Here is a 20,406-nt window from a genome sequence, read left to right as displayed (position 1 = left end):
CTGGTTGCTGGAAGGCTCGGAGCTGGGGGGTGGGGGGGGGTGTTGGTGGGAGGTGGTGGTGGGTGTGGGGGTATTGGGGTTGTTGGGGGGGGGGGTGTTGGCGGGGTGGGGGGGTGGGTGAGTTGGGAATCGGTTTGCTTGAGTTCGGGAAAAAGGAAGGACAGACTCAAAGGGCCGGGGGTGGGGAGGTTGGGGGGGAGGGGGAGGGGGGTGGGGGTGGAGGAGCTGGCCCAAGGGGTTGATGCTGGAACTAGGAAGGGGAGGTGGGGGTAAGGGTTGGGGAAACCTGGCAGGCGGAGAGCTTGGTAGACGGAGCTGGATGGAGATAGAAGGCTTCACGAAGGCTGGCACAACAAGTGAGAGTGACTATGTTGGAGATGGCTTGACGTTGGGCGCCATAACATGGGAGACTTCCCAACGCCACAGTCTGTGTGCAACTCAGGTCACGGAGAAGCTTTCAGTGAGACAGGAGTACAGCGAATGGATCAGCTGTAAAGAGACAGATAACTTGCTCCCTGGAACTAGGGAGTCTGGTCAGCCATGAGTCAAGGGTCCAATTTAGCCGGCCATCCGCTTTGGGGTAATGGAAGTAGGTGTTCAGATAAAATTTGAAGGGACTCCAGTCCACGATGGGATGTTTAACAGGGAAAAACATGGAGGGGAAGTCTTGTGGCGCAGTGGGCGGAGTCCCCGCATCTGGGCCAGAAACTCCAGGTTCGAGTCCCACCCCAGGTTCGAGTCCCACTCCAAGGCTTGACGTGCATCCATAACGTGGCCAAACAGGGCTGGTCATCAGCCTGGAAATCCTTCCAATACGCCGGACGAGTTTCCTGGTTGGCCGTACCACAGAAGGCAACGGCAAACCCACGGCGGTACTTCACCAAGAATAGCCATTGACCGGTCCAATGGAAGTCCATGGTCGCCAAGGCCTTGTGAGGGCACCTGGAAGCAAACCTGGAGGCTCATGGCTCTGGGGGTAACTTGATAGGGCACATCCGAACAGCGTCACTGGGGGCATGTTGGGTCTCCATACCGTTTGGTATCTGACCGGTCAGGTTAGATGAAAAATTACCACCTGTGCTTTCACCCCTGAAGGGCACTGGCCATGGTGAAGGGGGTTCCTTGTGGGCCTTATCCCGGTGCTGAGGGAATAGCTGAGCTATTGGAAATCAGAAAACACCCCACGAGCCACACTCCTTGATCTACTCGGTGGAGGGGGGGTCTTTCTCTGACCCGTCAGGCAGAGGGGGGAGGGCTTGTGCAGGGGGCAAGACGGTGGTGGGATCTGCTGGCCGACCAGCTCCTGATCGCCGCCCGGTTGCTTTGGCCGGAAAGCGGACAGGTAGGCGGGTTCAAATCCCGCGTGACCCTCTCGTCAGCTGATGCCGAGGGTAACAGAGCCAAGGCTGAGTGAACTCCTGCTTGGCAGCCAGCCCAGCCGAACAGGTGAGATGCAGCAAGTGGCTGTCGCCACCGCCACCCCCCACCCTCGGCATGCTGGGTTATCTGGGAGTTAGCCTGGTCGAGGACAGGGTTGTCTCCTGATCGCTGCTTTTTGCTCTCATCTCTGTGGTGATTAGAAATGGGGAGATGCTTTCATTTTGATTGTCACACTGTAAAGATAGCAGGGAATGAGAACATCCAGTCTTCAGAAATTGCCAAATTAAAGTCAACAGCTCACTTATCTATTTCTAACCTGGAAAGCAATTCTGTTCCTAGACCAAACACAGCGAAATAAGCTGAAGCCTGCTGCTGTCAGCAGGTACACCTATACATTTCCACTGAGCATCCAAGGCCATGGCGGCTCCAGACACCAACAGGCTCCAGTGACATGCTCTCTGAGGGCTTCAAAGGCTGTCATAAGAAAACTGGGTGTCCTGTCGGTGTCGGCTCAATCAGCCACTTGGCTCAGAAATTGAGAAGATCCTCGCCAGAGAGCACTCGCAAACATTTCTGAGCTCAAAAGTAACACGTAACTCTTCCAGTGTAGCACACGGTTCAGTACACACAGCTCCCTGTGTAGCACACGGTTCAGTACACACAGCTCCCTTCGTAGCACACGGTGCAGTACACACAGCTCTCCCTGTGTAATACACGGTTCAGTACACACATCTCCCTTTGTAGCACACGGTGCAGTACACACAGCTCCCTGTGTAGCACACGGTTCAGTACACACAGCTCCCTGTGTAGCACACAGTTCAGTACACACAGCTCCCTGTGTAGCACACGGTTCAGTACACACAGCTCCCTTTGTAGCACACGGTTCAATACACACAGCTCCCTGTGTAGCACACGGTTCAATATACACAGCTCCCTGTGTAGCACACGGTTCAGTACACACAGCTCTCCCTGTGTAATACACAGTTCAGTACACACAGCTCCCTGTGTAGCACACGGTGCAGTACACACAGCTCCCTGTGTAATACACGGTTCAGTACACACAGCTCTCCCTGTGTAATACACGGTTCAGTACACACAGCTCCTTGTTTAACACACTGTTCAGTACACACAGCTCTCCCTGTGTAATACACGGTTCAGTACACACAGCTCTCTGTGTAACACGCTGTTCAGTACACACAGCTCTCCCTGTGTAACACATGGTTCAGTACACACAGCTCCCTGTGTAACACACTGTTCAGTACACAAAGCTCTCCCTGTGAAACACACTGTTCAGTACACACACCTCTCCTTGTGTAACACATTGGTCAGTACACCCAGCTCTGCCTGTGTAACATAGTTTTCAATACACACAGCTCTCCCTGTTATCACGCTGTTGAGTGCGCACAGCTCTCCCTGTATAACACACGGTTCAGTACACACAGCTCTTCCTGTGTAACACACGGTTCAGTACCCACTGCACCCTGTGTAACATGCTGTTTAGTACACACAGCTCTCCCTGTGCAACACGCTGTTTAGTACACACAGCTCTCCTTGTGTAACACACTGTTCAGAACACACAACTTCCTGTGTAACACATTGGTTAGTACACACAGCTCTCCATGTGTAACACACTGTTCAGTACACACAGCTCTCCCTTGTAACACACTGTTCAGTACACACAGCTCTCCCTGTGTAACACACTGTTAAGTACATACAGCTCTCCCTTGTAACACACAGTTCAGTACACACAGCTCTCCCCACGTAACACACTGGTCAGTACACACAGCTCTCCCCGTGTAACAAACTGTTCAGTGCACACACCTCTCGCTGTGTAGCACACTGTTCAGTACACCCAGCTCTGCCTGCATAACATACTTTTCAGTACTGACATCTCCCTCCACATAACACATTGTTCAGTACTCACAGCTCTGCCTGCATAACATACTTTTCAGTACAGACATCTCTCCCCACGTAACGCACTGTTCAGTACACCCAGCTCTGCCTGCGTAACATACTTTTCAATACAGACATCTCTCCCCACGTAACACACTGTTCAGTACACACAGCTCTCCCTGTGCAACAAACTGTTCAGTGCACACAACTCTCCCTGTGTAACACACTGTTCAGTACACACAGCTCTGCCTGTGTAACACTGTTCAGTACACACACCTCTCGCTGTGTAGCACACTGTTCAGCGCCCACACCTCTCGCTGTGCAACACACTGTTCAGTACACCCAGCTCTGCCTGCATAACATACTTTTCAGTACAGACATCTCTCCCCACGTAACGCACTGTTCAGTACACCCAGCTCTGCCTGCGTAACATACTTTTCATTACAGACATCTCTCCCTGTGTAACACACTGTTCTGTACACACAGCTCTACCTGTGTAACACACTGTTCAGTGCACACACCTCTCGCTGTGCAACACATTGTTCAATACACCCAGCTCTGCCTGTGTAACATACTTTTCAGTACAGACATCTGTCCCTGTGTAACACATTGTTCAGTACACACAGCTCTCCTTGTGTAACACATTGGTCAGTACACCCAGCTCTGCCTGTGTAACACACTGTTCAGTGCACACACCTCTCGCTGTGTAACACACTGTTCTGTACACACAGCTCTGCCTGTGTAACACATTGTTCAGTACACCCAGCTCTGCCTGCATAACATACTTTTCAGTACAAACATCTCTCCTTGTGTAACACATTGGTCAGTGTACCCAGTTCTGCCTGTGTAACGCACTGTTCAGTACCCACTGCTCCCTGTGTAACACACTGTTCAGTACATGCAGCTCTCCATGTGTAACACACTTTTCAATTCACACGGCTTCCTGTGTAACACGTTGTTTAGTACACGCAGCTCTCCATGTGTAACTCACTGTTCAGTACTCACAGCTCTGCCTGTGTAACACACTGTTCTGTACACACAGCTTCCTGTATAACACAATGTTCAGTGCACACACCTCTCGCTGTGCAACACATTGTTCAGTACACCCAGCTCTGCCTGCGTAACATACTTTTCAGTGCAGACATCTCTCCCCACGTAACACACTGTTCAGTACACACAGCTCCGCCTGTGTAACACACTGTTCAGTGCACACAACTCTCCCTGTGTAACATACTTTTTAGTACAGACATCTCTCCCCAGGTAACACAGTGTTCAGTACACACAGCTCTATCTATGCAACACACTGTCCAGCACACACAGCTCTCCCTGTGTAACACACTGTTCAGCACACACACCTCTCGCTGTGTAACACACTGTTCAGTCCACACAGCTCTGCCTGTGTTGTGCCGTTCAGTACACACATCTCTTTCTGTGTTTCACACTGTTGAATACACACAGCTCCCTGTGTAATATGGTGCCCTGGCCATTTAATATATGTATGTGTACCCGACTGATTGAGAAAAGCATTGCGATTGAAATATTAGTTCAGTGTTGACCTGGATGTGATATTCACAACTACCTTCATGGCAGAATTGACCCTAAAGTGATTCCGATTCTTGAATTGACATCTGAAATGTCTGCTATTCATCAATGGTGCCCATTGCTCCAATTGCCATATTGTAGCTTTAGGCATCTATTTATACCTATGCTGTTATTCTTTTCTCTCTTTCTCTTTCTCTCTCTCTCTCTCCATTTCTGTTGATCAAAAGATGGTACGAAAACCCTTCAATGGCCTATCTCTGCGGTCCGGAGCGAATAGCCACATGAACGGTGATCTCTGAACCCCAGCCCAACTGGTACCAACTTCCCACTGGTCAGGCGCAAGCCCATTTTGTCTGTCTCCACCGGTCAATCGGGGTTATTAACGCACATCTGATTTTCTGGGAAATCTACGACAGCGTGGACTGGCCTAACTGGATCACTTCCTGAGCGTCTGCCTGTGTTGGTGTGATTGTGTGTGCGGATTGAAGTTTGTGCTTTGTTTAAGGGGATTGGGATCAGTGGGCCCATTCAGATGGAGGTCATTGGATGGAGTGGACGGGCTCCTGTGCCCCAATAACTGGCTGATAGGATTCTTCACAACAAATCCCCAATCCTTCAGCTTTGTCCTGAGCTGAAGACCCTGTCCCTGTGTGGCTGCATGTGCTGTGTATGTGCGCATGAATCTGTGCCTTCTGGCACTGTGGCTAGCTATGTCGGTGCTTCTCTTGTTGTGTACCTGTGCATCTGTATGTGTATGTTTGTGTTTGTGTGTGCGTCTGCGTGAGTCTGTGTGTCTGTTTGCCTGTGTGTGTGTCTGTATGCATGTGTGTCTGTGTGTGTGTGTGTGTGTGTGTGTTTGTGTGTTTGTGTGTGTGTGAGTTTGTGTGTGTGTGTGTGTGTTTGTGTGTGTGTGTGTGAGTTTGTGTGTGTGAGTGAGTGCATGTGTGTGAGTGAGTGCATGTGTGTGTGAGTTTCTTTGCCTCTGTGTGTGTGTGTGTGTGTGTGTGTGTGTGTCTGTATGTGTGTTTGTGTGTGTGTGTTTCTTTGGCTGTGTGTGTGTGCCTGTGTGTGTGTATGTGTGAGTTTGTGTGTGTGTGTGTGTGTGAGTCTGTGTGTGTGTGTGTGCATGTGAGTTTGTGTGTGTGTGTGTGTTCGTGTTTGTGTGTGTGTGTGTGTGAGTTTGCGTGTGTTTGAGTTTCTTTGGCTGTGTGTGTGTGAGAGTGTGTGTGAGTTTGTGTGTGTGTGAGTTTCTTTGGCTGTGTGTGTGAGTTTCTTTGGCTGTGTGTGTGTGAGTTTGTGTGTGTGTGTGTTTGTGTGTGTGTGTGTGTGTGTGTGTGTGTGAGTTTGTGTGTGTGTGTCTGTGTGAGTGAGTGCATGTGTTTGTGAGTTTCTTTGCCTATGTGTGTGTGTGTGTGTGTGTGTGTCTGTATGTGTGTTTGTGTGTGTGAGTTTCTTTGTGTGTGTGTGTGTGAGGGAGTGTGTGTGTGAGTTTGTGTGTGTGTGAGTTTCTTTGGCTGTGTGTGTGAGTTTCTTTGGCTGTGTGTGTGTGTGTGTGTGAGTTTGCGTGTGTGTGTGTCCGTGTGAGTGAGTGCATGTGTGTGTGAGTTTCTTTGCCTGTGTGCGTGTGTGTGTGTGTGTCTGTATGTGTGTTTGTGTGTGTGTGAGTTTCTTTGTGTGTGTGTGTGTGTGTGTGTGTGTGTGTGTGTGAGTTTGTGTGTGAGTTTGTGTGTGTGTGAGTTTCTTTGGCTGTGTGTGTGAGTTTCTTTGGCTGTGTGTGTGTGTGTGTGTGTGTGTGTGTGTGTGAGTTTGTGTGTGTGTGTGTTTGTGTGTGTGTGTGAGTTTGTGGGTGTGTGTATCTGTGTGTGTGTGTGAGTTTGTGTGTGTGTGTGTCTGTGTGAGTGAGTGCATGTGTGTGTGATTTTCTTTGCCTGTGTGTGTGTGTTTGTGTGTGTGTCTGTATGTGTGTTTGTGTGTGTGTGAGTTTCTTTGGCTGTGTGTGTGAGTTTCTTTGGCTGTGTGTGTGTGTCTTTGTGTGTGTGTGTGAGTCTGTGTGTGTGTGTGTGTATGTGTTTGTGTTTGTGTGTGTGTGTGTGAGTTTGTGTGTGTGTGAGTTTGTGTGTGTGTGTGTGTTTGTGTTTGTGTGTGTGTGAGTTTGTGTGTTTGTGTGTGTGTGTGTGTGAGTTTGTGTGTGTGTCTGTGTGTATGAGTTTGTGTGTGTGCGAGTTTGTGTGTTTGTGTGTGTGTGTGTGTGAGTTTGTGTGTGTGTGTGTGTGAGTTTGTGTGTGTGTGTGTGTGTGTGTGTGTGTGTGTGTGTGTGTGCGCGTGTGTGTGTGCCTCTCCCCATGTTAGTATGATTGTGAGTGTGCATTGGCCAATGTTGGCATTAGCCCCTGGAAGACATGTGACAATTTACACCAGTCAGAAACACAGGAAGTGACATTGGCCTCTTTCTAATTGACATTCCCTTTCTTCCTGACATTTGCAAAGCCTCCAAAAACAATGGGTGCATTTCAAAACAATTGTGGACCTGCTGGCAACGAAAGGGTCACCACACGTCAGAGCGATGCCACCCAAAATTTGTCCATCCGTTATATCCAGGAACCAATCAGCTTGATGTGTCCCGCTATCCCGCCCTCACGTGTTCAAAACTCATCCAGAATAACGCCTGGATCTTTGATTCCAGCCTTTTCGTTTGTTACTCCGATCTGAAATCATCACCACGTCTCCCAACGCTCACTGGGAGCTGAGGGTTTGCACGGCATGGACTGTCCAACATGGATTCCTGCGCCATTCATCCGCATTCCCACCAGGAAGGCCGGAAGTGTTGGAAGGACAATGCGGATCATGCGTGTCCCCTATATTGTCCCAACCAAGGTCCCTGCTGCCACCATGTTGGATAGGCTGTTGGGAGCCCAGGTTTTTCAAACCGACCAATCGAAGAGGTGGGACAGGCCCCGTGCCAGCCCATCGGAGCCACGTCTCGGCCTCGCGCTCGAATGGGACCGGCCCGCAAAGGGGGCTTGCCGCCTGACCCACGGTGTGACGGTGGGGCTGGTCGCTGGCAGGGCTGGGGGAAAGGGTGTCCGGTCCGTGGCTGTTTGCGTCCACTTTTCTGTTGTGGTTGACAGCGCGTGTTGAACCCCCAGGCTGCGAGAGAAATGACCCAAAAGGCTCTCCTGAGCGAGAGTCCTCAGGAACAATGGTGGTGATCTTCGAGGAGCTGTCAAGGCAGTGGTGGGGTGGGGGCGGTGGGGGCGGAGGTCAGGGCAGGGGGTATTGTGGGGTTGGAGAGGGGTGGGTCCTGCCAAAAGCCTGCTTCAAACCAACCATGGCTCTTCGCGCTCCCAGTCAACACCCACCGGTTTAAAGGGGTTCTTAGTTATCTTTATCCTTTCATGGGATGTGGGCGAGGCCCAGCAGTTGTTGACCATCCCTAATTGCCCTTGAGCTGCGTGGACTTGCTAGCCCATTTCAGAGGGGCAGTTAAGAGTCAACCACATTTGCCATGGGTCTGGAGTCACATGTAGGCCAGACCGGGTGAGGAGGGCAGATTTCCTTCCCTAAAGGGGCATTAGTGATCCAGATGGGGTTTTTACGACAATTGATGATAATAACATGAGAAATAGGTGCGGGAGTAGACCACTCGGCCCCTCGATCCTGCTGCGCCGTTCAATAAGATCGTGGCTGACCTCCTGGCCTTTTGACTTCCACGTTCCCACCTCACCCCCGATGAAGCCGTTGGGGGGGGCAGGGTGTGGGGCCAATCCACTCCTTGCTTGGCGGTGGGTGGTGGGGGTGTCGAAATAATGAATGGCTTAACTTTAAATCCGGCTCCCAACCCGCAGCTGGTGGCGGGAATGCATTGGGAAGCCATTGGACCCCCCCCCGACCCATACCTACCCCGCCCATCCAAACCCCCGCCTCCTAGCCTGCCACCTGGGGACCCATACAATTCTGCCCAATGCCTTTCAGGCGCCGAGCCTTGGCTATAGTCCCGGTCCGACTCCCTGAGGCACACGTCCTGCGCCTGGGACCCGTGAATTCCAGGCGGTCACTCAAAGAGAACCCCCAACCATTTGCCTCCAAGAGGGCAGCGAGGGAACTCATGAGCCGAAGCGGCTGGGATAATTCGCTCGAGAATTCCAGGCAGCCCACCTTAAAAGCAGGGGCGAGCAAATTGAACGCCTTGAAGGGACAGTGGTCAAACTCCCGTTATTTAAGGTCTGTGGGCTAAATAGTGCTTCATGGGTCATCCATTGTTCCTGAGGACGCTCTTACCATGCTATACCATCTCAACAAGGCGTTGCTGTCATCAACATGACTGAGTACAGGGTCAAAACAATATAGACTGTGCTCCTCCTTGGTTGAGAGCGGCATTTGCCTTAAATACATTGAGATCTATGATGAGTTTGAACACATTTCTGCTATTGCTGCCCATGTGCCTGGGGTTTTGAGTGGCCATTTTGCAGTATGTTTCAAAGAATCTTGATGACCTCCAATTGGCTGAGATTATGCTCTCTGATGTTGCTCCAAACAGTACATTACCCAACCAGCTTCTTATATACAAGTATATATCTATATATATACTCACCTCATCCTGGACATGAATAAGATAAAACTATTGCTCAGATATTTAAGCCTTTCCCATCTAAGCCAGCGGCTATTTAAACATAATGACCAGAACAGCAAAGCCTCACTCCAGCCCGGACTTTAGTCAGTCAATGAATTAGGTTATTTAAGTCGTTTTGGGTTGGTTTGAAGAGAGTCGAACTATATTGTACCAGACACTGGGTTGAACGTGGTTATAGATACAGGGTCTCAAATCAGACTATCCAAAAACCAGAGTTGTCCAAAAACTGGACAGTTTTATAAGACACCATTCTTGATTTTAATTGTTATTAAATGAGTAAAGTAACTTACCAGGACAATTTGGCTAGGTGCTGCATTGGCACGGTGACACACCAGACAGGCTATCGTCTAAACACTGTTTTTATCCTGTGCTCCGACCAGTCCAAACTGTCCATGTCCTATTAATCACATGGTTAAAGTTTGTTAAAAGCAATTACACTGTTAAGGTTAAGAGAAGCAGGTGATGGGTATAAATTGTCTTTGAGCACGTATAAATAGGTGACGGGTGGGGAGGGAGGGGGACCTCCTTGTAACCCTGCTCCTGGGCGTGGCCATCAACAGGTCCAGGCAGCAGGTGGGTCTAAGGGGTCATCCGGTCTGACTGTCTTCCCCTCTACCGTGGGTGTCTTCATGGCTGGGTGGCCCTGGAGAGGGAGCATGCAGTGTCCGCTGATGCGCTTGAGGCCATCTTCGACTGGTGGACGCCACGGGGGTTTGGGTGCATCATCACCCCAGGAATGATATTTTGGTTTAACTAGTTAAGTTCCCTTTGATGTTTTGATTTTTGTTACAGTGCCCCACTAGGGGCTGTCACACCCTCTTTGATTATTTTGTGTCACTGATCATTTATTTTCCTTTTGTTTTTGTTTTTTTCAAATAGAGAGTATAAATAGGGGACAGCTGGGACACTGGACTGTGCGGGAGGAGAGCTGTGAGACGGAACAAAGTCAGTAAACTCTCTCAATAAAGAGAAACTCTGCGTCTTGGCTTCATCTTCACCAACTGGCTTGGGCCCTGTTAACACAAGCGACCCTTGACCCCACATGACCCCGTCATGGCTTGACCTGATCTGCCCGGCCCGAAACGCTGGACCCGCATAGAGCTGCCCAAACTGGCCCCAATGGCTAAGCCTTGCTGGTGACAGAGTGAGCAGGGAAATAGAGCATTCTGTCTCCAAACTGTAACGCATAAAAGAAACTCACCCACCCGGCTTCACGTGCCTCCTCTCAACTGAGCTGAGGTTCTGACGCTTCTTTCTACGAAAACCGGCAAGTTCCGAAGCCTGGCACAAACGCGGCACTGAGGTTGCCAGTCCTGAGGCACTCTACCCGTGACACAATAGCGTAACGTTGCAGATGCTCTCCTCCCAGTAAGCCCAGTGTCCCAGCTGTCCCCTATTTATATTCTCTATTTTAAAAAAACAAAAAAAGAGGAAAATAAATGATCAGTGACACAAAATAATCAAAGAGGGTGTGACAGCCCCTGGGTGGGGCACTGTAACAAAAATCAAAACATCAAAAAATAAAGCCAGGGAAATGCTTGAAATGCTCAGCCGACCGGGCAGCATCTGCGGGAGAGAGAGAGAGAGAGAGAAACCGTGTGGACGATCCGGGTGGCTCACCTTGGGACAGACTCGGGAGAGGTCTGCAAGCTGTTAGGTTTTAAGCAAGCGAAAAGAGGGGGCTGATTGGGAATAAGGAGATGGAGTGGGAGGCAGGAGAGGTTTAACCGACCAGAGAGCTGACGGGGCGCAGGGCCAAAGGTGGGGGGGTGGCGGTGGCGGTTAAGGGGACAAGCGCAGAGGCAAAGCCGCGTCTCGGGGAGGCACGAATGGCCGGAGGGATGAACGGCTGCCGCCCGGAAGCCAGAACGGGAGAGAATCGAGAGCAAAGACAGGAAGCCGCGGCTGGAAAGTGCAGGCTCGCACAATTGAACAATTGAGGCTGCGGCCTGAAATTATTCGAGCTGAGCTCGGCGTTGAGTCCTGAAGGCCGTAAAGGAGCCTAATCGAAACTCGAGGTGCTATTCCTCTGGCTTTCATTGGAGTCTCCAGTGCAGGCCAAGGACAGAGAGATCAGAGGGAGAGCAAGGTGGAGAATTAAGATGGCGGGCCGCTGGAATCTCGGGGTCACGCGCTGAATGGCGGTGCCCCACAAAGCGGCGTTAGGCTCAACTGGGGTTGGAAAGTCAGGCCTGCTTAAATCGGACTCAGCCCCGTACGACTGCATGAAGTTAAACTGGGCTGGTTTCAGCCGCATGGGTCGAATGGCTCATTCGGGTTGGACTGCAATGCCGTGTGCTTAAACCGAACTGAGGTAAAGTGGATTAAAAGCGAAAACCCAGGTTTCAATCGTTTACGTAAAAACAAAGCGCTGCGGATGCCGGAAACCTGAAACAAAAACGGAAAATGCCGCAAGAGCTCAGCAGGTCCGGCAGCGTCCACGGAGAGAGAGAGAGAGAGAGAGACAGAGTCAACGTTTCGAGTCCCGTGTGACTCTCTTCCTCTGAAGAGGAGTCATACGGAGTCGCAACGTTAACTCTGCGTCTCTCTCCGCGGAGGCCGCCGGACCTCCTGAATTTTTCTGGCGTCTCCCGCTCGAGCTGGTCAAACTCGGTTAAGATTTAAACCGGTAAACTTCGATCTAACGGTGGAAGGTGAAGTAGGAAGGGCTGTTTCGGGATGGCGAGGCGATGTTGGCTCAAAGCAGGAATCGGCCGGGCTGGATGGGAATGAATTTTGTGTAAGTGGGATTGAGGTGCCCTTGAATTGAGCGTTAAGGGGATTGAGTGGGTCTGGGGAGAGCTTGTTTCTGGCTAAGTGAGAAAAGGCTTAAACAAATCTCTAATGTAAATATATACGTGACGCGTGCTTATTTCATGATCCGACTGTCAAATTTTGGTCATCATCCAATAAACGCTGTTGCTGAAAGAGCATAAAGGCTAACGCGAAATGGCCACATTGACATGTGCTTGTCCCCGGAAGGGTGGGCTGTGATTATTATTCGATGTCTGCAGAAGTTACCTTGAAGGACTTAAATCCAGTTTCTTTTCTCTGCACCGCTTGTTTTCCAGACTGTGTCAGGACTAACTGTAATCCCAGTAAGTCAATGTTCAACTTTATATATTATCCTTCAATGTTTTTGATGGGAGGTTAACTTGCGGGGGTGGGGGGGGGTTGGGGGAAGGTGAAAGGGGGCGTCCAAGAGAGAAAATCCTCCCTTCCTCCCTGACTGAAGAGGATAAACCCCCCCCCCCCCCCCGGGTTGGATCCCGAGTCATGTTGACCGTAACCTCCGACCTGCTCGCCCCCTTTTCTCTCACAGGCCAGATAAGGTGCCGGGCCCCGGGTTTGAGAGGGTGGGAATGAGTCGCCTCTGGCGCAACCCAGTTGGACACCCTTGTCCGCGACCATCGCTTTTAAGTCTCAGAGGAGCGTTGATGTCTGAGGGGGTGCAGTTCTGAGGCCCTTCGTTCTCCCTCCCACACCCCCCCCCCCCTCCTCCATCTCACAACTGGCACCTCAGGGGCAGGATTGTGAAGAGCAGCATTGAAAATGAGAACAATAAAGCAATGGGGAAATACTTCTGGCTAGACCTCGGGGCTGGTCTAGCCCATTGTTTTAATAATGCCACCCCCTTTTTAATGATAAACCTCGTGGAATCGATTACCTATAGTCAGCAGGGCAAGCAATGGGGCAGAAGGTTGACTAATGGTGTCGAGCTTCTTGAGTGTTGTGGGAGCTGCACTCATCCAGGCAAGTGGGGAGTATTCCATCACACTCCTGACTTGTGCCTTGTAGATGGTGGACAGGCTTTGGGGAGTCAGGAGGTGAGTTACTCACCGCAGGATTCCCAGCCTCTGACCTGCTCTTGTAGCCACAGTATTTATGTAGCTGGTTCAGTTAAATTTCCAGTCAATACTTATTTGTCTCTCCCCCCCACCACCCCCAGGGTGTTGATGCTGGGGCAATTCAGCGATGGTAATGCCGTTGAATGTTAAGGGGAGAGGGTTAGATTATCCCCTGTTGGAGATGGTCATTGCCTGGCACTTGTGTGGTGCAACTTGAGACTGAGCAGCTGCCATCAACACCCACCAAACCCACCACCTCTACCATCTAGAAGGACAAGGGCAGCAGACACATGGGGAACACCACCACCTGCAAGTTCCCCTCCAAGCCACTCACCATCCTGACTTGGAAGTATATCGGCCGTCCCTTCACTGTCGCTGGGTCAAAACCCTGGAACTCCCTCCCTACACCTAGTGTGTACACCTGGGTGTACCTACACCACAGGGACTGCAGCGGCTCAAGAAGGCGGCTCACCCACCACCTTCTCAAGGGGCAGCTAGGGGTGGGCAATAAACACTGGGCCCAGCCAGCGACACCCACGTCCCCTGAGTGGACACACAAAAGAAAAGTAGCTCACCCGCTGCTCGGGAGGGGGTAGCTGAGGGAACCGTACCACAACAAGAATCGTGGGCAGGGCACGGAGAAACGTTTGCCCTAAATGTGGTGCCGATGCCTCCAATGAGCTCGTATCGCTTCGTAACAGAGAGGCTCTTTACTGGTGGGACACCAGCAGAGGTCACGTAGCCTGGGATGTACCAAATTGAATTATACAAGAGAGTGGGAGAATCTTCCATTGAGGGAAATGCATCCAAGCCCATTAGCCGGGGATTCCTAGACCACTGCTAAATTTGGGAAGTTACGGCTTTAGGGAAACAATGTGGGGGGGGCGGTGGTGTGTGCTTTTCTCTCTTTAATTGACCCCATCCCGGTCAATGCAGCGCAATAACTGGTTGGTAACAACATGGATAGAGTTTAAGTGTTGCCTTAACACTGTCAGCCGCACGCGCGCAGGTGTGGGATCCGAATCCCTGTCTGTAAGACGGAGCTGGCCTGAACACCTCCTCCTTCCAAACGCCGAAGGGAACTGAACGGGCAAATTTCCCTCTTTGAAACATTAAAGTGAAGGCGTAACATTGGCCGCTGGTCGTTTCGACTGGACTGAGGGTCTCCCGCAGGCTTTTGGGCTTTGCCGCCTTCCAGGCCAACGTGGGGTTGTCGGTGGGGTGGCGGGTGTCGGGGGGTGGGGGGGTGTGGTAGGGGTCGGCCGCCGGGATTGGGCTCCCACCGAAAGGCCACGGCAGCCGCAAAGTGGGTGAGATGGGGGCGACGCCGGCTGGAACGGAGCGTCGACTGAGGCCGGTTGGTGGACCCGGAGGCCGGGAGAATCATCCGGCACCTCCAGCTCACTCGCCACCCCCACCACCCCCCCACCCCCTCCCCATCACCCCCCCTCCTTGTTCTGACGCAGGATCCGGCCTCGCTGGGTCTTCCATCACACAGAGACAAAAAAAAACAAGATGGAGTTAGGCCGGCTGCTCGTGCCAATGAAGCGAGCTCCAGGGAGCAGCGCACGTGCTGCTCGCTCCTCCCTCCTGTAGCTTTCGGCGGCTCACCCCCACCCCCCCAACCTTCTCAAGGGCGATTAGGGACGGGCAGCCGACGCTGGGCCTTGCCAGCGATGCCCACAAACCCCCCCCACCCCCAACACCGAGCAGATCATTTTCTTTTCCAAGCGAGCGCCCCCAATCGCTGGCTTTGGACAGAAAATCCGGAAGATTCGTTCAGGCCGGGAACGCCGCGTCCCTTTGGCCGGAGGGTGGGGGGTGGTGCAGAGAGATTCCCTGATGACGGACTGCGACTTTTCCCGTCGTTTTTCTGGGTGATTTTTTTATTTCCCCCTCCGTTTCCCGCCAAGAGTTGAGTAGGTGGGAGACTCTCGATGAGGTTGACCCGACTGGAACGTGCAACCCGTCCTTATTTCCTCGATAAGGGCGGGGCAGACCCCACCCCCAACCTCCCCACCACCCCACGGCGGACCCTTTGGTTTTACCAGTCCCGAGGATGCCAGTCGCCTTTTCGAGAGAGGAGATGGAAGACTGGGGGCGTTGCCATGGAAATCCCCGCTCTCACGTCGGCGGGCCCCGGAACATTCCGCCGGCGCCAGGGGCTCATCGCGGGAGAGCGCAAGGAGGCCATTCCGCCCATCCCGCCCGCACCAGCTCTCTCTCTCTCTCTCTCCAGGGCAATCCCATTTCCCCGCTCCATTCCCCTTTATCCAGGCAAGTTTATTCCACGCCCACCCCCACCCTGAGCGTCCATCCAGTTTCCTTCTGAGATCGTTCACCGTCTCCGCTTCCACCCCTCCCTCAGCCCTCGTGGGCAGCGAGTTCCAGGTCGTCACAGCTCGCTGTGTTCAAAGACACGTTCCTCCTCCCACCCGAAACCTTAAACCTCTTGCCCTCTTGCCCCAGCTAACGGGAGCAGCTTTGCTTTGTCCAACGTTGTCCAAACCTGTCATAATCTTGTGCGGCCCTTTCAAATTCTACCCCCTCCTCCCCCTCCACCCACCCCTCCCTCCCTCCCTCCCTCCCCCTGCCGCGGCCTCAACCTGACCATCGTCAGCTCGATCATCGACTGTCCCACAATGCGGAGGACACCTGAGAGCCATCTCGAGCAGGCGAGAAGGCTTCCGAGGGGATAAACGGGGGAAGGTGGCAGGTTGAGGTAGGGTATATCTCACTGGCCGCCCTCCTCTCTCCTCCTCCCCCCCCAACTCCCCCTACAATAAAGCATTCTCATGCCCCCCCCTCCCCACTCTCCCGCCCCGAAACATTGGAATATCTCCTCCACTCACTCTGACCTTTCTTTTATTCTTCGGGATGTGGAAGGTCCCAGCATTTGTTGCCCATCCTTAATTGCCCCATGAACTGAGCAGCTTGCTCGGCCCATTTCAGGGGGGCAGTTAAGAGTCAACCACATGTTGCTGTGGAGGGGGGTGGTCTCTGGAGTAGGGCCAAACCAGGTAAGGACAGAAGGTTTCCTTCCCTTAAAGGGTATTTATCAACCAGTTGGGGTTTTACAACAATCATCACTAACTTCCAACTTCTGATTTATTAGTTGAATTAAAGCTCCCCACCGTGGTGGGTTTTGAACCCTGGCACTCCAGGGCGCTAGCCTAGTTCTCTGGATCACTAGCGCCAGTGGCATTACCACTGCGCCACTGTCTCCCTACTCGGGCACGCTCTCTACATTCCTCTCCTTAGGTGAGAAGCTTTGTCCCTCCCTGTTGCTCGTCCAGCTGCTGTGCTGCTGTGTGAACATCTGGACTCGCCCCCACCCCCCAGCCACCGCAGAGTTTGACATGTGCAGCACGTTTGAACTAAGCTGAGGGGCTTCCTTTCAAAGTCACAAAAAAAAGCAAAAGCAGGATGAAGTTACTTTTCTTCTTAAACAGAGAGTGGAGGAGGTGGAGGGGTGGGGGGGCGGGGGGTGAAATGAAACGACGGGTCCTTTTCCGAGCTGCTTCTGCCTCCCGTGATCCAGAGGAGCTGCTGAGAGGCTCCCTCCCTCTCGTTGCTGCTGCTGCGATTGACCCTCTTTTGCAAACCTGCCAGTGGCTGCACAGCAGAAGCCTGGTGAGGATCGAGGCGGCTGTCGGACACAAGAGGGCAGTGCATATTGCAGCACTGCTCACACACACACAGCAGAGGCCGCACTCCTTAACAATGCTTCAACGAAAGCATTCTCCTTGATCCTAAGGAGGGATGAGAGACGAATTGTGGTGGGGGGGGTGGGGTGCATGGGGTGGTGGGGGAGGAAAGTTTGTAGACTCTGCACCTCCCCCCCACTGTTAGATCTCCCCCACTTCCGCACCCCACCCCACACACCCCACCACCACCATCCCCTTGGCCGATCCTGAACCACGTCCCCTCTCCGATCCTTCAATGGGCCTAATCGTCAGCTCCCTGTCGGATGCTTTTTGCCGAACGGTTGGGGGGGACCGATCCATTCAATTTAACGACTCTGGTGACAGAATGTTTGTCCTGTCCCTGACGTTGCTGTTTAAGAATAATAACCGGAGAAAGTCCAATCCCCTCTTGCTTTCGGCCCATCTCTGTCTCTCCTCTTGCTCGACCCCACCATGCCCCCCGATCGCTTCTCCCCTCCCCTTAGCAACAACGAGAACACAATCGCTGAAGCTTTGTAGGGTAATGCAATCCCACCCCCTCCCTCCCAGTCGCTCCCTCGTGCGGCTCTTCCCACCACGGGTTCGCCATTCCCGACTTCCCATCTCTTCCCTCCTACCCCCCCTTATCCAACTCTCAGTCGGGAGAAGGGGGTCTTAATCTAGCAGCCGGAGGAGTGCCACAGGCAACAGTGCAAGGGGTCTCCGCTCATGGCAAACGATGTCTGTGGCTTGGGTGAAGGGTCCGAATGTGCGGCTGCTAAATTTGCCGGGGGCGCCAAGATTGGCAGGAGCGTAAGTTGCCGAGTGGAGGCAGAGGGCCTGCAAAGCGATATAGACGGGTTAAGCGAGTGGGCAGAAATGAAGGCAGCGGGAGTATAACGTGGGAAAATGTGAGGTTGTCCACTTTGGCAGCCTATTATTTAAATGGAGAGAGGGTACAGAACTCTGAGGTGCAGAGGGATCTGGGCGTCCTGGTACATGAATCACAAAAAGTTAGTGTGCAGATGCAGCAAGTGATTAGGGAGGCGAGTGGAATGTTGTTTATTGCAAGGGGAGTGGGATATAAAAGTAGGGATGTTTTACTGCAGTTGTACAGGGCCCCTGGTGAGACCACATCTGGAGTACCGTGCACAGATTTGGTCTCCTTACTTGAAAAAAGATACAAATGCATTGGAAGCAGATCAGAGAAGGTTCACTCAACCGGGATGAGGGGGTTATCCTTATGTGGGAAGGTTGGGCAGGCTGGGTTTGTATCCCATTGGAGTTTAGAAGAATGAGAGGTGATCTTATTGAAATATTTAAGATCCTGAGGGGACTTGATAGGGTGGATACCAGGAGGATGTTTCCCCTCGTGGGAGAGACTAGAACCAGGCAACATAGTTTAGGAATAAGGGGTCTCCCTTTTAAGATGGAGTTGAGGAGAATTTTTTCCCCTCAGAGGGTCGTTAATCTATGGAATTCTCTGCCCCAAGAGAGCGGTGGAGGCTGGGTCATTGAATGTATTCAAGGCTGAGTTAGACAGATTTTTGATCGACAAGGGAGCCCAGGGTCATGTAGGACAGACAGGAAAGCAGAGTTGAGACCCCAGCCAGATCAGCCCCGACCTTACTAAATGGGGGAGCAGGATCGAAAGCCTGAACGGCCTACTCCTGCTCCCAAGTCCTAAGCTCCTGTGTTCTGTCTGTCTCCCATTCCCTGTCCGCTGCTCCCCTGATTTCCCTTGCCTACCCTACGAATTGGATTGCACCCCCCCCCCCCCCCCCCCCCCCCCCCCCCCCGCTGAACTTACGTAGGCTGTCCCAACATCCAGCAAACCCTAAACTCTGATGACCAAAGGCCTGGCTGCTTTTAAACCGACATGCCCTGCCCTACCTCCGCGTCTCCCGCTGCACAAACGTTGACGCTTCTGGTGAGTTTTGCTCCACAGGCAACACAGGCTTCAGATGTTGATAGGCCCACGTAGGCCCGAATCCATATTAAGAGGATGACGCTACTGGCCTTGCGTCTGTCACACCACTAATTGCCACTGGACTAGTATTCCAGAGACCCAGGTCATCCTCTGGGGTTCGAATCCCACCACGGGCAGGTGGTGAATCCCACAAAAATCTGGGAATTAAAAGTCTGATGAAACCATTGCCGATTGTGGTAAAAAAAAAACCCCATCTGGTTCACTAATGCCCCCTTTTGGGGAAGGAAATCTACCGCCCTTACCCGGTCTGGGCCTACACGTGACTCCAGACCCACAGCAACGTGATTGACTCTTAACTGCCCCCTGAACAAGGGCAATTAAGGATGGGCAATAAACGCTGGTCTAGCCGGTGACACCCTACACCCCGTGGACAAGTTAAAAAAAAACTTGTGTTCTAACGCGCTACATTAGGGGTCCTGTGTGGCACCTTGTGCTATCAGTTCACGCCGTGTCTTCTGTTTAACTTATCTTCCCCACCCTTCTCGAGTTCACACCTTCTTCGAGCCTTTTAGATTTCTCCCTTTCCAAATAAGCCCAATAGGCTTCACGGGGCCAACACCCAAACACCGTGCCTTCACGATTTAGTTTCAACAGGGAGCCAGCAGAGATGGGACGGGCCAAAAGGCCTGCTTTCCCGGCGCCGTGGACATTATGAATGTGCGTAAATCTCCCGGCCTCTCTTCTAATCTATTCACGCGCCTTCCCTCGGTGTGTCGTGAGCCCGCGCTTGGTCGCAAGCGTGGGGCCTAAGTTCGATTGCCAACCCTCCAGGGCTTGACCTGGAGTCTCCCTGGAATTGAGGGGTCAATCTCCAGGGCACTGCTGTGTGCAGTCCCAGAGAACAATCTCATCGGGACATTTTAAAAAAAGATTGTCCTTTTTGTCATCCTCTTTGAACATTTCCCTTTGCCAGGTATAAAAAGATTGAAAAGTGGGGGGGGGTTGGGAAAAGGCCTGTTTGGCTGACAGTCAAGCATCATCCAGTTGGGTCATGAGTCTTTTTGCTTTCCGATTGGCGTAGGAAGGCCGTGCGTCACAAAGATGGATGTGTTGGCCGACTAATGGCTGGACCGTGGGGGTGCAGGTCCTGTGATGAAATCTCCAGGAATATACTTAATTGTGGTTGGCAACCATAAGGCCGATGAAACGATGGCTTATCACAAGTTGCCAAAGTGACCAGCGCAGCTTACTGAGGTGAAAGGTCAGAAACCCTTTCCTCTGTGTCCTCATTTTCCATTGGAAGATAAACCCTGACCTGGAAATGGAAGCCGTTGGAAGTGATTGACCCCTGAGCGTTCCCCTGACCCCTGAGTGACCCCCCGACCCTCTTGGCACGATGGCGTTGAGGGTCAAAGCAGATTCCGTGTTAAAATACTTCAGCTGTCGAGCTGTGTATATTGTATTTTACTTCCCACCGGCCAGTAAGAAAATAAGAAATAGAATCAGGAGTTGGCCATT

General features: G+C 52.2%; 1 protein-coding gene across 2 annotated transcripts in view; it reads left to right on the top strand.

Moving 5' to 3' along the window:
- The window catches only part of LOC121272973 (neurexin-2-like), a 2,565,635-nt gene that overhangs the window by 790,526 nt on the left and 1,754,703 nt on the right, over positions 1-20,406 (top strand). For both annotated transcript variants that reach the window (XM_041179880.1, XM_041179879.1), the window contains exon 10: positions 12,517-12,543. In XM_041179880.1, the coding sequence (XP_041035814.1) occupies positions 12,517-12,543 (27 nt within the window). The remainder of the gene's footprint in view (positions 1-12,516; positions 12,544-20,406) is intronic.

This window comes from Carcharodon carcharias, chromosome 37 (genome assembly GCF_017639515.1).
Source record: "Carcharodon carcharias isolate sCarCar2 chromosome 37, sCarCar2.pri, whole genome shotgun sequence".
NCBI lineage: Eukaryota > Metazoa > Chordata > Chondrichthyes > Lamniformes > Lamnidae > Carcharodon > Carcharodon carcharias.
Note: the sequence above shows the minus strand (reverse complement) of the source record. Positions and strands in the feature narration are given on the sequence as shown.